At 24.9% G+C, this 15,816-nt stretch overlaps 4 protein-coding genes across 4 annotated transcripts; 3 read left to right on the top strand and 1 right to left on the bottom strand.

Moving 5' to 3' along the window:
* Positions 1–1,400: 1,400 nt before the first annotated feature.
* Positions 1,401–3,165, bottom strand: OCT59_025354 (uncharacterized protein). Its single transcript, XM_066137947.1, has 2 exons — positions 2,876–3,165; positions 1,401–2,795 (listed from the first exon to the last, which is right to left on the bottom strand). Exons 1-2 carry the CDS (start codon positions 3,127–3,129, stop codon positions 1,640–1,642), a joined length of 1,410 nt encoding a protein of 469 aa, XP_065992042.1. The 5' UTR covers positions 3,130–3,165; the 3' UTR covers positions 1,401–1,639.
* Positions 3,166–4,242: 1,077 nt separating this feature from the next.
* Positions 4,243–5,732, top strand: OCT59_025353 (uncharacterized protein; the record flags this gene model as incomplete). The annotated part of the gene is made up of 3 exons (XM_066137936.1): positions 4,243–4,496; positions 4,568–4,667; positions 4,827–5,732. 3 exons carry the CDS (start codon positions 4,243–4,245, stop codon positions 5,730–5,732), a joined length of 1,260 nt encoding a protein of 419 aa, XP_065992041.1.
* Positions 5,733–7,113: 1,381 nt separating this feature from the next.
* On the top strand, positions 7,114–7,479 carry OCT59_025352 (uncharacterized protein; the record flags this gene model as incomplete). Its single annotated transcript, XM_066137931.1, has 1 exon — positions 7,114–7,479. One exon carries the CDS (start codon positions 7,114–7,116, stop codon positions 7,477–7,479), a length of 366 nt encoding a protein of 121 aa, XP_065992040.1.
* A 2,108-nt stretch (positions 7,480–9,587) lies between these two features.
* OCT59_025351 (uncharacterized protein) lies at positions 9,588–11,117 on the top strand (the record flags this gene model as incomplete). The annotated part of the gene is made up of 2 exons (XM_066137922.1): positions 9,588–9,826; positions 9,905–11,117. The coding sequence occupies 2 exons, from the start codon at positions 9,588–9,590 to the stop codon at positions 11,115–11,117; spliced, it is 1,452 nt and encodes a 483-aa protein (XP_065992039.1).
* Positions 11,118–15,816: the final 4,699 nt, after the last annotated feature.

Here is a 15,816-nt window from a genome sequence, read left to right as displayed (position 1 = left end):
AACAATTCTCTATTGAAATTCTCAATCAAAAAAACTCCCCTCCTATTGAAAAAAAATTCTTTACGGAAATTCTCTAAAAAAAAAATCTCCCTGTTAAAAAAATTTACTAACGAAATGATTTATCAAAAAAAAAAAAAATCTTACCATTAAAAAATTCTCAGTGAAATCATTTATCTTTATCTTCCTATTAAAGAAAAATTCTTTAATGAAATTCTCTATCAAAAACAATCCCTCTATTAAAAAAAATTCTCTAATAAAATTTTCCGTCAAAAATACTTTCACCTACTAAAAAAATTCCCAAAAGAAATTCTTTATCAAGGAAAACTCACTCCTATTAAAAAAAAATTCTTAACGAAATTCTCTATTAAAAAAAATCTAGAAAATTTTTTAACAAGTATCTATTAAAAAAAAATCTTCCCTATTAAAAATTCTCCATAGAATTTTCTATGAATTCTCTATCAAAAAAACTCAAAAATGTTCCTATCAATAAAAAAAAATCTCTAACGAAATTTTTATCAAAAAAAAATCCTTTTCATTAAAAAAATTCCCAAAGAATTTCTATCAAAAAAAAGCCTTTGCCTGTATTAAAAATAAAAATTCTCTACAAAAATTGTTTTATAAAAAAAAAAAGTCAACAAAAAAAAATTCTTCGTGTAAAATTTAAAAAAAAAAAATTTTTAAAACTACGCTGAACTTAAAAACGTGATTGACAAAAACATCAAGCACAGACGGACAAAAATATAAAGCATAGATGGATAAGAACATCAAGATAATAGCATCAAGCACGGTTTTTAAACCGGCAAAATTTGGATATCCAAAAAAGATCCGGATCAACCCTCACTACTCTTAAAAATTTTTGTTCATCCAAATTATTCAAAAATATTCAATAGACCGTTAATGTTTAAAGTTCAATGTCCATTTCCGTATAAGAGATTCTAGCGAATTTAACTGAACAAATAATTCGAAATCACGTAATAATGACATAAAAATCAAAAATTAAATGTTAATAAAATTCTATATAAAAATTTCGTAACATTAAAATAGTATATTTAATAGATCGTAAGTTATAAGTTATTTATTTATTTATCAAATTTACTTTTAGTTAGTATTTCAGTTATTAGTAATAGAGGAATTAAATATCAGAAGATTAACTATTGGTGACTGTCAACATATTGACCGATTGATAATTGTACTATGGACAATTTAACCATTCAGAAAAATTCAGAAATTTATTGAAAGAATCGAAAGTTATATTATAAAGGGCGGACATAGGTAGATTTTTTGTGTGGCTTTTATAGTTAACAATAATAATATGATAGATAGCACAAATATTACAGAGCGCCAAGTTAGCAGTATTCTTTTGTTTGAAAATAAAATCCTCTAGCCATTTCTAATTTCTTAATAAAACCCTGTTATTTTTATTTATAAACATTTAGTTACTAATGGCTTTATATCGATTATAATTAATTTGTTCTGTTACTACTTTCCGATAGTGATCGCTAATAATCCCTAAGATGTATCATTCTTAAACGATTTTAATCACGTTTGTTTTCATTTAAACTAAGTATAAGATTTTATTTATTCCAGTTAGATATATAAGAAAAGATAAAATAAAAAATTATTTGCTTAAAATTTTAAACTATCCCCTTATGATTTGAAATACTTCATAATCTTCTATAGAAAATCTAGTTTCAGTATCTCTTATCTTTTTTTCATAATGATTTTTCATATAGTGAAATGTATTATAATCAGTAGATTCATTGGAGGAATATATAAAAATATCACGGCCAAATTGTGGTCCAAATCTAGGACTATAAACTACTGCATGATTTTTATCTTGTACATTACTAATGATTGAATTATTAACATCGTTATTTTTAAAAGAAAAAATAAAACTGTCTTTAGTTTCACCCCAAGTACCAGAAGATTTCCATATTATAGGATTGTATCCACCAACAAACTCCTCTGTTCCTTCTATTTTAATAAAAGTAACAGTATTAGGTTTATTATCACATAATTCATGAAATTTTTTAGCTGTAAATCCATCCCGACTTCCTCTTAGTAATAATTTAAATTTATATGATTCTTTCAAATGTGCAAAATTATTTCTGACATCCATCTTATCAATTTGTCTGGAAATAGTTTTAACAATACCAAAACTAGTAACAATTTTTGAATCAATAATTTTCTCAATTTTAATATTTCTAGGAAGTAAAACATTTTCATTTGGTTTACTATCAGGATCCATAAAAGAGTCTACTAAATTTTCATAAAGTTCTCGTTTCAAGACTTTTTGGTACGGCCGAACTTTTTGTGAGAACTCTCTAGATGATAAACTAAAAAATCTAATTAAAGGCAAACAGTTTTGTAAAGTATTTTTCATTGTCTCGAAATCATCATCTGACCAAGTTTCAGGATCTAGAATGAGAGTTGGATTTTGTGCAAGACCCCATTTTAATACATGTTCCCATATTTCAGCCTCTTTCATTTGTAAATCATCCTTTTTAATAAGTGAGATTAAAGATCTTTCAGAAAGTGAGGTAAAGTTAAATGATAAAAGTATTTTTTCGGGAAATTGAGCCATTAAATTCGTACAAAATTCTAAATTATTGGAATTTGAGATAATTTGTTTAGTAAATCCAAAATTTTGTACTATCCATTCAGATTCATTTTCAATCAAATATTTTTGTAAATAATCAACTAGTTCTTGAAGATTAAGCTTATCTGCGGCGGCCAAAATTTTAAGAAAGTCAGTGTCATCCACATTTAATGAAAGAATACCGCCATAAATATACCTATATTACAAAAATTTAATAAATATGGAAATAATATATTATTCTAAGCTACTGTATATTAAATTAACTTCATAACTTACTCTAAAATAATTTGAAAATTTTCCGGTGATATATTTGGTAATCTGATATGAACTAAATTATTATTATTGTTCCTGTTGTTGGAAGCTAATATTCGACGTAAATATGAAGAACGATAACACAAAATATTCTTATGAGCTCGAAATATTCTTACGTTAGGATCATCACCAACTTCAATTGTTACATCATAATATTCATCATCATTCAATAATTCAATGTAATTCTGACTTAATTTCGAAAGAAATTGAACCGACATTTTTTTTTTATTTTAAAATACGGGAAAGAATGAGAATATTCAAATATGGTCAAAATTATGCACATAATATACGCCAGCCTGCAGATTTTTTTTACCGTACTTACCAAATTAATATAGTTGTTGGGTACATCACCGCAGTTCGGATGATATTTTAACCACCATACCAATAACTGTGTTATTATTGCAAAGACGTCCAAGATCGTATTCCATATAAAAAATAATAAATAACTGCAATATTATTTATTAGCATAGTACCCTATAAAAAATTTTTATCCGAGTATTTTCATTATTTCTCCGTGGCTTTCGTAAAAACTCTGTGAAATGATAGATATTCGTGTTAGAGAGATGAAATTTTTTATGATTTAAGACTATAAATTCCATGAAAATGATACATTCACGGAAAAAAACAAGGAAATATAAAACACGGATCCGCATTTTTACAGGGTAAACAATGGGTATTTACTATAAATTAAACTAAATGGCGTAATGCGTCAAAAATATTAAAGATATTTATGGCAATAATAATTTATCTAAAAAATATCAGTATATTAAAAATGACATGATCATAATTGGCTGCATAGTGACAAAAATATATTATTAATAGAGAATTACAGTATATACGTTTACTTATCTTCGTGTAAGATTATTCCAACAAAGATGTGTATTTATTTTCACAGGAGCAGCATATCTAAGAATTTCGCTCTTTCAGTGGAAAAATGTCACTATAAAGTACATTTCTAATTATAGTAGATAAGTAATTAAGAAAAATTGATTTATTTTCGGGGATTTATACTTATATTTATAATGATTTAGATTTTATAAATATTTAAATCTAACTATGATATGTATAATTAAATATAGTCAAAATATAACAAATTAAATTAACCTAAGTTGATTAAATTTTAATTTCTTTAATAATATTTTCAGCTGTATGCTTATGCTTACATATGCATATTCTGGAATAAGCATATGTCAATTATGTCATGATGACTAAATTCTATATAAAAAATAGGATTGGGCAATAGCAGATCATTTACTATTTAATTTTCCCATTTTTACGAAATTATCATAAACATTCTCTTTTTTCCGTATTTTATATAAATTGGGAATAAAATGGCTGTTCAATTTTTTACGAAATTGAGCCAAAACTACATTGAATTATTGAAAGATGATGAATATTATGATATTATAATTGAAGTTGGTGAAGATCCTAACGTAAAAATATTTCGTGCTCATAAGAATATTTTGTGCTACCGTTCTCCATATTTACGACGAATTTTAGCTTCCAACAAAAAGAACAATGATAATATATTAGCTCACATAAAATTACCAAAAATTTCACCAGAAATATTTCAAATAATTTTAGAGTAAGTTATAAAATGCCAATATACCCTAAAATAAATCATATACAATTTCTAATATTATATTTTTAATACAGTTATATTTATGGTGGTATACTTTCGTTAAATATGCATAATACTTCAAAAGACTTTCTTAATGTTTTGGTCGCTGCAGATAGCCTTCATCTTCAAGAACTGGTTGATTATTTACAAAAATATTTAATTAATAATAAAACCGAATTGATAGAACAAAATTTCGGATTAACTCAAAAAATTATTTTACAATCTAATAATTTATTAGAACTACAAGAATTTTGTATAAATTTTATGGCTCAATCACCTGAAAAAATATTCAAGTCTTTTGATTTCACTTTACTTTCTGAAAAATCTTTAATTTCACTTATTAAAATGGATGATTTACAAATGAAAGAAATTGAGGTATGGGAACATGTCTTAAAATGGGGACTTGCACAAAATCCAACTCTCATTCCAGATCCTAGTATTTGGTCAGATGATGATTTCAAAAAAATGAAAAATACTCTACAACATATTTTACCTTCAATTAGATTTTTTAGTTTATCATCTAAAGAATTCTTGAAAAAAGTTCGTCCCTATAAAAAACTTTTAAATGATCAGCTCTATGAAGATATAGTAAATTCTCATATGGATCCTGATAGTGAACCAGCCAATAACATTTCACCTCCTAGAAATATTAAAAATGAAAAAATTATTGATTCAAAAATTGTCAATTTAGATATAGTTTCAATGGTTTCAAAATGGATTGATAAAACAGTTATTATTAATAATAGTAAATATGATCATTTAAGAGAATTATATTTACCATACGAATTCAAATTATTATTAAGAGGAAGTCGAGATGGATTTACTCCTAAAAAATTTCATGAATTATGTGATGGTAAACATAACACTGTTACTTTCATTAAAATAGAAGGAACCGAAGAAATACTTGGTGGATATAATCCTTTAAAATGGGAATCTACCAATAGTTATGGTAAAACTGAAGATAGCTTTATTTTTTCTTTTAAAAATAAGCATATTAAAGATGTAATTATTAGTAAAGTAAAAGATAAAAATTATGCAATATTTTATAAATATGAACATGGTCCACAATTTGGTGGTGATATTGTTATGTCTTCTTCTAATGAATTTATAGATTATGAGACAATTTCTTATCAACAAGATGATTATGAAAAGAAATTTTCTATGGAAGATTATGAAGTATTTCAGATAATTAAGAAATAATTTCTAAATTATGATTATATTGTAAATTGTGAAAGTTTTAGTATATTATATTATTACGTGAGCTATATTTTTTTGTAAAATGAATTATTTTTATCTTTGATTAAACGTCAGTTTATATTTCATACTATTATATTTATAAAGGTATAATCAATTACAAATTTAATAATTATTCATGCAAAGAGTAATTAAAATGTTAAAATGTTGTATTGAAATTTTTGCGAGTATAAATATTTAACTTTTTCAACGTAGGATCACGTGATTAGGTAATTAACATATGGTGGATTTTCTCTCAAAATCTTATTTTTAAGATATTCTGTTATATAACTCAAATACACAATTAATAAATTTAAACTTACCATATTTCAACGGTGAAAAAATGATTAGAAACAGATGACAAATTCAAAATTACATTGGACAGTTTTAGGAGATTCCGATCATGCGTTTGCGTTTGTACTACTGCGTGTCTGCGCGACTCATTATCTCTAACGTTATATTTAATGCAATAGTATTTATTAATCACTGAGGTTTCACTACAATTAAAATAAGTAAATATTAAACTTCATTAATTTAGTTACACAATATTTAAACCTTTTATAACCAGATTCATAATCATAAAAATGTTCTTATGTCTTTAGACTTGCTGGTAAAGGTTGAAAATTCTCAAAACATTTTCGATACATGCATATAACGGTTTCCTTTAGAAAACACGTTTCAGTGTCCATTTGCTTGGTACTTAACAGAATAAGAAATACCCAATCATTGGGAAAATATATGTTTTTCTTTTTTTTTTGTGCCATGAATTGTACAAGATGGTCGCATGTAAGGATTTTGAAGATGTTGGAGCATTATCGTCCACCTGTGGTTTCCGAACGAAATTATATTTTTCTAAGTGTTTCTGGTGAGTGACACAAGCATGTCTGTTGCAGGACATGATAAAAGGACTGGGTACATTACACATGTATACACAATTAGGATTAAATTCATAAACACCGGCAAGGTATAAATAAACCAAAATAAAATGATATCGTTTGTATGAAAAATTAAAAAAAGTTTTTGTATGTGTTTTGGCGATGATGTTGATCACCACATAAAACCATATTAAACATTGTTTTTTGTGTATTGATAAATTGCTTTTTTTACTATAAGTATCTATATTATTTGCTGTATTACGTCACTACAAGTCACCAAAAGTTTAAAAGAGTCTATGTCACGATGTATTCAAAAAGTATATATATAATCTTCCTTCTTTTATTGTATAAACAAACTAAAGATAATTTCCTGTCACTGTAAACTCTAAATTTAAAATTTCATCAGAACAAACTAAATACAAAATGTATTGAAGAAGAGGATTGAAGTCTTAAAAAACGAAACTTCGGACCTTATGGGAGATATTGAAGGACATATTATTGACGGAAATATGAATGAATGTTTAAGTAACTTAGGAAAACTAAAGAATATGCTGAAAAATACTTATGAAATGGTGGACAGACTCTCTAACTGTAAAGATGAGTTAGGGAGGAAAATAAATGAACTAGAACAGGAAATTAACAACTTAAAAGATGAAGCAAATAAAACGAAATTTTTTAGTGCCTATAAAAGCTGGATAAGAATATTTATGAACGAGGTAATAACGAAGCTAGGAGATGGAGAAAAATGGCGTCTTGCGGAAAACGGTCTCCAATATCTCAGTAGTAATATGGTATTGACAAAGGAGGAAAAAGTATGTGTTGGAAATTTAAAGAAATAAATTATTAGAAGATAAAGATATGGAATGGATATCAAAGATATAAAGTTATTACAAAAGGCGAGGGAAAAAAGTAACAGTATGTTTCATAAGAATAATCAAAGTCTGAAAGAAGCCGAGATGAAACTAGTACGAGAACCGGTTTCTAATGACATCATGATATATAAGCCTCCATTAAAAAAAGCCCTTAAGGCAATTAAAAAATGGTGGCCTGATTCTTAAATTTTATAAAAATGTAGTTGTAATATTTTAATTTTTATAAATTAAAATACTTTCTTTTATTTGCGAAACTTATTTTTTTAAGAAAATTGGATAGTGTTATGTAATATTACAATACTGTATATACAATAAAGTAATCCGCAACATGATTATCTCTATATAATTATTTTTTACTGCTATACTTTATCAGAACTTAATATCGTAACTTCAAGGATCCTAAATAGCATAGTAAATTAAGCATAAAAACTATTTTCAATAAAATTTTCTATTAAGACTTCTAAACAAAATTTTCCATCAAAAAAATAAACAAACATTTTTCTAGTGAAATTCTCAATCAAAAAAAATATCCCCTATTAAAGAAAAATTTCTAACGAAAATCTTCCGTCATAAAACACATTTTCCCTATTAAAAAAAATTTTCAAAAGAATTTCTATCTCAAAAAAAAAACTTCCCTCCTATTAAAAAAAATTCTTTACCGAAATTCTCTATAAAAAAAAATCTCCCCTGTTAAAATAATTTACTAACGAAATGGTCTATCAAAAAAAAAATCTTACCATTAAAAAAAAAAATTCTACTGTATAATGAAATTCCTATCAAAAAAAAATAAAAATTCTCAGCGAAATTATTTATCTTCCTATTAAAGAAAAATTCTTTATCATAATGAAATTCTCTATCAAAAACAATTCCCCTATTAAAAAAAAATTCTCTAATAAAATTCTACGTCAAAAAATACTTTCACCTATTAAAAAAAATTCCCAAAAGAAATTCTTTATCAAGGAAAACTCCCTTCTATTAAAAAAAAATTCTTAACGAAATTCTCTATCAAAAAAAAATCTCACTTGTTAAAAAAATTTTCCAACGAAATTATCTATCAAAAAAAAATCTTCCCAATTAAAAAAATTCTTCAGAGAATTTTCTATGAATTCTCTATAAAAAAAAAAATCTCTTCTGTTAAAAATTGTTCCAACAAATTAGGTGTCAAAAAAAAATCTTATTAAAAAAAATTCCCCAATGAAATTTCTATCAAATAAAATTCTTTAACGAAATTATTTATCAAAATAAAAAAAATTCTCCAACGAAATTTTTTATCAAAAAAAAATCTTTTTATTAAAAAAAGTTCCCAAAGAAATTCTATAAAAAAAAAGCCTTTGCATATATTAAAAATAAAAGCCAATAAAAAAAAAATTCTTCGTGTAAAATTTAAAAAAAAACTTTAAAACTACGCTAAATTTAAAAAACGTGATTGACAAAATATCAACCCTGTGCTGACAAAGAAACTAATTTTTTATCGAATATAGTCAAGTCGGATAAAATCATCAAGCACGTGATATATACACATCAAGCACGGACACTATAATGGATAAACATATGTCAATTATGTCATGAATCATGATGGCTAAATTCTATGTTAATCAAAAACTGATTAGGCGCCGGAAGGTTTTAGTAGAGTGGTTAGAAAGGGTAGGAGTAGATTAAAGAAGTAGTTTAGTATTGTTAATGTAGAAGCAATAGTTTTCATTTATTTTATCTTTGGTTATGTTTATCCGCGCCTTGGTTAGATAACCCATGGCTTTGGTATGGAGGGGTTCAGGATCGTATGATTCTGAATTTCAAGTATTAATGTTATGATTATTATGTATTGTGATGCGTTACTTTTACTAATAAATTAATAAATACGTTTACCAAAAAAAAAAAAAAAAAAAAAAAAAAAAAAAAAAAAAAAAAAACTGATTAGGCGTAAAATACGTTAATCAAAAAAAAAAAAAAAACTGATTAGGCGTAAATCGCAATAGCAGATCATTTACTATCATATTTTTACGAATTATCATAAATATTCTCTTTTTTCTTCCGTATTTTAAATCAAAAATCCGTATTTTATATAAATTGGAAAAATGCCTGTTCAATTTTTTACAAATTACATTGAATTATTGAAAGATGATGAATATCACGATATTACAATTGAAGTTGGTGAAGACCCCAACGTAAAATTATTTCGTGCTCATAAGAATATTTTGTGCTACCGTTCTCCATATTTACGACAAATTTTATCTTCCAATAAAGAGAACAATAACGTATTAACTCGCATTAAATTACCAAATGTTTTACCAGAAATATTTCAAACTATTTTAGAGTAAGTTTTAAAATAATTAAATAAATGATAATATATTATTACCATATTTATTAAATTTTTTTTTTTTACAATGTAAAGGTATATTTATGGTGGTATTCTTTCGTTGAATGAAAAAACTTTGGACTTTTTTAAAATTTTGGACGCTGCAGATAACCTTCATCTTCAAGAACTAATTGATTATTTACAAAAATCTTTAATTGAAGATAAGCCAGAGTGGATAGAACAAAATTTCGGATTAACTCATCAAATTAGTTCAAAATCTAATAATTTATTAGAGCTTCAAGAATATTGTTCAAATATAATGGCTCAATATCCTGAAAAAATATTTAATTCATTTGATTTTATTTTACTTTCTGAAGATTCTTTAGTTTCACTTATTAAAAGAGATGATTTACAAATGAAAGAAATTGAAGTATGGGAACAAGTAGTAAAATGGGGACTTGCACGAAATCCGACTATCGCTCCAGATCCTAAAACTTGGTCAGATAATGATTTCGAAACAATGAAAAATACTTTACAAAACTGTTTGCCTTTAATTAGATTTTTCAGTTTATCATCTAAAGAGTTCTCACAAAAAGTTCGACCATATCAAAAACTCTTGGATCAACAACAATATGAAGAATTATTAAGTTCTTATTTGGATCCCGGTAGTGTATTCAATATCAATATTTTACGACCAAGAAAAATTAAGATTAAAGAAATTAAAATTGATGATTCCCAAATTATTGATTCAAAAATCAATGATTCTCAAATTATTGATTCAAAAATTGTTAATTCTAATATTATTTCAATTGTTTCAAAATGGATTGATAAAGTGGTTACAAATGATAGGGAACCATATTTACCATATAAATTTTATTTAATATTAAGAGGAAGTCGAGATGGATTTACTCCTAAAAAATTTCATGAATTATGTGATGGTAAACATAACACTGTTACTTTCATTAAAATAAAAGGAACCAAAGAAATACTTGGTGGATATAATCCTTTAAAATGGGAATCTACCAATAGTTATGGTAAAACTGAAAATAGCTTTATTTTTACTTTTAAAAATAAGCATCATATTAAAAATGCAATTATTAGTAAAGTAAAAGATAAAAATTATGCGATATTTTATAAATATGAACATGGTCCACAATTTGGTGGTGACATTGTTATGTCTTCTTCTAATGAATTTATAGATTATGAGACAATTTCTTATCAACAAGATGATTATGAAAAGAAATTAAGAGATTCTGATGGTGTGTTTTCTATGGAAGATTATGAAGTATTTAAGATAGTTAAAAAATAATTTTGAATATTATCCAATTATTATTATATTGTAAATTGTGAAAGTTTTAGTATATTATATACAATACATGAGCTATATTTTTTTTGTAAAAATGAATTATTTTATCTTTGATGATTAAACGTTAGTATATTTCATACTATTATATTTATAAAGGTATAATCAATTACGAATTTAATAATTATTCATGCAAAGAGTAATTAAAATGTTAAAATGTTGTAAATGTTAAAGTATTGAAAATTTTTGCGAGTATAAATATTTAACTTTTTCAACGTAGGATCACGTGAGTAGGTAATTAGTAACATACGGTGGATTTTCTCTCAAAATCTTATTTTTAAGATATTCTGTTATATAGCTCAAATACACAATTAATAAATTTAAACTTCCCTTTGTTTCAAAGATGAAAAAAGATGATTAGAAACAGAACAAATTCAAAATTACATTGGACAACTTCGGGTGCTATGTGAGGAAGATTTCCATATATACTTGAAGATTTATTAGCAGGTCCACAAAATCCAAGATCACCAATATACCAGTAATGTAAATATAATATATTTCCAGAATATAAATCTCTATGAATTGCTTTCTCATCATGAATATAAATAATTGCATAAATTATTGCATAAGTAATATTTATTCTATCTTTCCATGTAAGTTGATTATGATTTTGTTGTAAATATTTCTTATATCTATATCCATTTTCTCTATCACAAGCATATAATTTCCATTTGATGGATTTTGCGTTAAACCATAACATCGAACAACAGCTGCCCATTTATTACTTATAGTTAAATGTGATTTAGCCTAAAAGGTAATAATTTGTAAAAATGCTCATATTAATATAAAGTCTCATAATTTTATACAATAAATTTAGAATATAATTATACAAACCTCTTCAAACAAACTTTGATTTGCACTTTCAACATTTTATAACTTTTTAAGTACTACTTTTACCACTATGAAGTTTTTTCAGAATCTTATCAGCAAGGACTGTTTGTTGGAATTCAAATTATTTGTGTATATCATTGTAAGTTTGTTTAAACTTAGTTATCAAATCTAACTAGTAAAATAACTAGTTTTAACTAGTTTTAGCTAAATCAAAATGGTTTAAACTTAAACTCAGTTTTAACCAGTTCAGATCAAACTACTTAACATCCGTAATAATGCTGCTGCGCTAAGGTAAGTACCAATTTTTACTGTTGAAATGATAAAGATCCTTTCATTTTAATAATTACAAAAAATCGAAAGTTTTAAATGTAGCAAGTCTCCTATTTTATCAGCGTTATTGGAGACAAATAATGTGATGGACCGATCTAAACTCAGTTTTAGGGTAATTGCTATTGTATATTTTCCACATGATATGAAATAAGCTTAATCATATTCAGATACACCAACAAATGGCTGACTTAAAATTCGTTGAACTTTTTAATCCCTTCGTTCTCCCCTTCCCTTTCGTTCTCCCATAACCCTTTCGTTCTCCCTTCATCCCTATAAAAAGTTTTATCCAAAAACTATGTAAACTCCGTAATATAAGGTCATTGATATTTGGAATTTTTTCGGTCATAATTGTGTGAAAAAAATTGCGTAAATTGATGCCTGACAATCAGCTTATAATAATTCGTTAAATTTTTAATGATATTTGGAATTTTTTTTTTTGTGTGAATTTAAGTCAATTTATTATTTTTATCCTTTAAGATTGTGATTATTAACTTATTGTATTGAAAAGAAAAAAAAATTATAAGATAATAAATGAACTAATATTTGTTTTTTTGGAGTGATTACTGCAGATACGATTGCAGTTTCTCTGGTTCATGAAAGATTTTTTTAATCCACTTCAAAAAATAATTTTAGATGGGTCAATTAAAGTGTTAAATAACTATTTAAAAAGAAAAAATTCTTTTATTTAAAATTTTTTACAGATAAAAAACCAATAATAATAATAATAAATACTGTAAATCACTTTTAAATATATGGAAGATAATAATTACTATTTGTTTGCAAATTGCAACCACTTTCTAACGTTTGTAATCAAAGTTGAGCATCTCGCTCTTTTTTTACACAAAACTTTAACAACTATATATTTTAATATGAACATATATAATATATTCTTTTTGCTTATCTGATACTTCCATAAAAATATACACTTAAGATATAATCCTAAAATAAATAATAATATAACCAAGTTAATTAATTTACTACTATGTATAACGATTGGTACACAATTTTTATTTAAAATAATAGCATTCCATATTAAAAAAATTAATGTGTAACCAATATTTGTAATCATAAAAGTAACTTTGTGCCGTCGTTATATTTAACTTAAATGACTTTGAAAATTGTAATAAAAAAAATATTATTTAAACATTAATTTAGGAAAAATAAAATAATTAATAATAAATATAGTTTGCGATTTTTCGTTTAATACTTTTAATTTAGAAAATAAAAACATAAAATAAATAAATTGAATCGATTTTAAGAAAGAAATTAACTTTGCAAATTTTTAATTTAACCGCAAAAAAAATTTGAATTGAGGAAATCATGCTGTTATTGATCATAATTTTGAAAAGTGACCCTACCAAAGGAAAATTATTGTCAAGTTTTTAAATGTATTTCATTAATATGGTACGAAATCATCTACATAAAATATCATATTAATATTTATTTTATAATTAAACGGATTCTTATAAAGATTCGTAAACGAATATTCGTGCGTTGGAAAGATATTGTCGGTTGCAGTGCCCTAGTCACTACCCTTTGTTATGTCAACATTACTTGCTTTAGCATATCATTGTTGAATCTTTCAATTTGTTCGTGCAAAGTTTAAATAAACATATTAAAATTTAGAAATTATAATGATATGAGTTATTAATGACAACATTTATTCATCTGCGGAGTACGTACTATGTACGACAACCATTTTCACCATTTAATAATATATCTGATAGTAAAGTACGCTCCGATCGATCATCACGTGTTAGCCCGTTAACGAATTGGAATGATGGAATATAACAACTGCAGAATATTAATTTTTCACGCATTATTAAATTATTTAAAAATATTAATATTTAAGAAAATTATAAATATTTTTGTTCCAAAATTCTCTTACTTAAAATCAAAATTGTCAAAGTGAAATCATATGATCCTAATTGTTAAAATTGCGAATTATATGAGAAATGTAAAAACCCTATATGGGATTCTGAATAATATAATATCAATCTTTAACTCGGTCATTTTTCTTTTGGATATCTTAGATTCTTTCTTCTCTTCACATCAATAATTTAATTTTGTATTCTAAATAGTAATTAATGGTTTTATCCGTTCGTTCTCATAATTATAAAGGATTGTAAGATTTTTAAGTGCAACAAGTCGCACTATTTTACCGGCGAATGTACTACACCTAGTAACAGTATGGATGCATCTGAATTAAACTTGTTTAAATTGGTAATAATTAAGTTTTTTTATCTTGAAAGATGTAATAAAGAATATCACGATTTAATTTTTTACATTATTAATTTCTTTAAGAATGAAACAAGTGAAAGAATTTAGAAAATATGACCATTTTTGAATTGTATTAAATGCAGAATGAAATATAGAAAGTTTTTTTACTTAAAAGTCACCTAAGGATTTTGTAATATTATTATACTTTAAGCTATAATAATAAATCGGACTGCACACTTATTAAATAATCAGCAATTGGCAAAATTTTGAGACATACAGCAATACTACACTACATCCTGAATTTTTCTATTAATTATTTATTAATAAAAAAAATTTTTTTTTTGATATAAAAGTTACCAATTTATTTATAGATAAAATTATTAAAATTATTGATTTTTCAATACCCTTATTAAAAAAAAACTGTTTTCAATAAAATTTTCTATTAAGACTTCTAAACAAAATTCTCCATCAAAAAATTAAAAAAACTTTTCAACCAACAATTCTCTAATGAAATTCTCAATCAAAAAAAATATCCCCTATTAAAGAAAAATTTCTAACGAAAATCTTCCGTCATAAAACACATTTTCCTTATTAAAAAAAATTTCAAAAGAATTTCTATATCAAAAAAAACTTCCCTCCTATTAAAAAAAAAAATTCTTAACGAAATTCTCTATCAAAAAAAAATCTCGATTTCGTTAGAAAATTTTTTAACAAAGTATCTATCAAAAAAAAAAATTTCCCTATTAAAAAATTCTTCAAGGAATTTTCTATAAATTCTTTATAAAAAAAAAATCCCTTCTGTTAAAAAAAATTGTTCCAACAAATTAGGTGTCAAAAAAAAAATCTTATTAAAAAAAAATTCTCCAGTGAAATTTCTATCAAATAAATTTCTTTAACGAAATTATTTATCAAAAAAAAACCTTTTTATTAAAAAAAGTTCCCAAAGAAATTCTATCAAAAAAAAGCCTTTTCCTATTAAAAATAAAAGCCAGTAAAAAAAAAATTCTTCGTGTAAAATTTAAAAAAAAAATTTAAAACTACGCTAAACTTAAAAAACGTGATTGACAAAATATCAACCCTGTGCTGACAAAGAAACTAATTTTTTATCGAATATAGTCAAGTCGGATAAAATCATCAAGAACGTGATATATAAACATCAAGCACGGACACTATAATGGAACAAACGGATAAACATATGTCAATTATGTCATGAATCATGATGGCTAAATTCTATGTAAATCAAAAACTGATTAGGCGTAAAATA

This window comes from Rhizophagus irregularis, chromosome 5 (assembly GCF_026210795.1).
Source record: "Rhizophagus irregularis chromosome 5, complete sequence".
In the NCBI taxonomy this organism is placed as follows: Eukaryota; Fungi; Glomeromycota; class Glomeromycetes; order Glomerales; family Glomeraceae; genus Rhizophagus; species Rhizophagus irregularis.
This window is presented reverse-complemented; position numbering and strand designations above follow the sequence as displayed.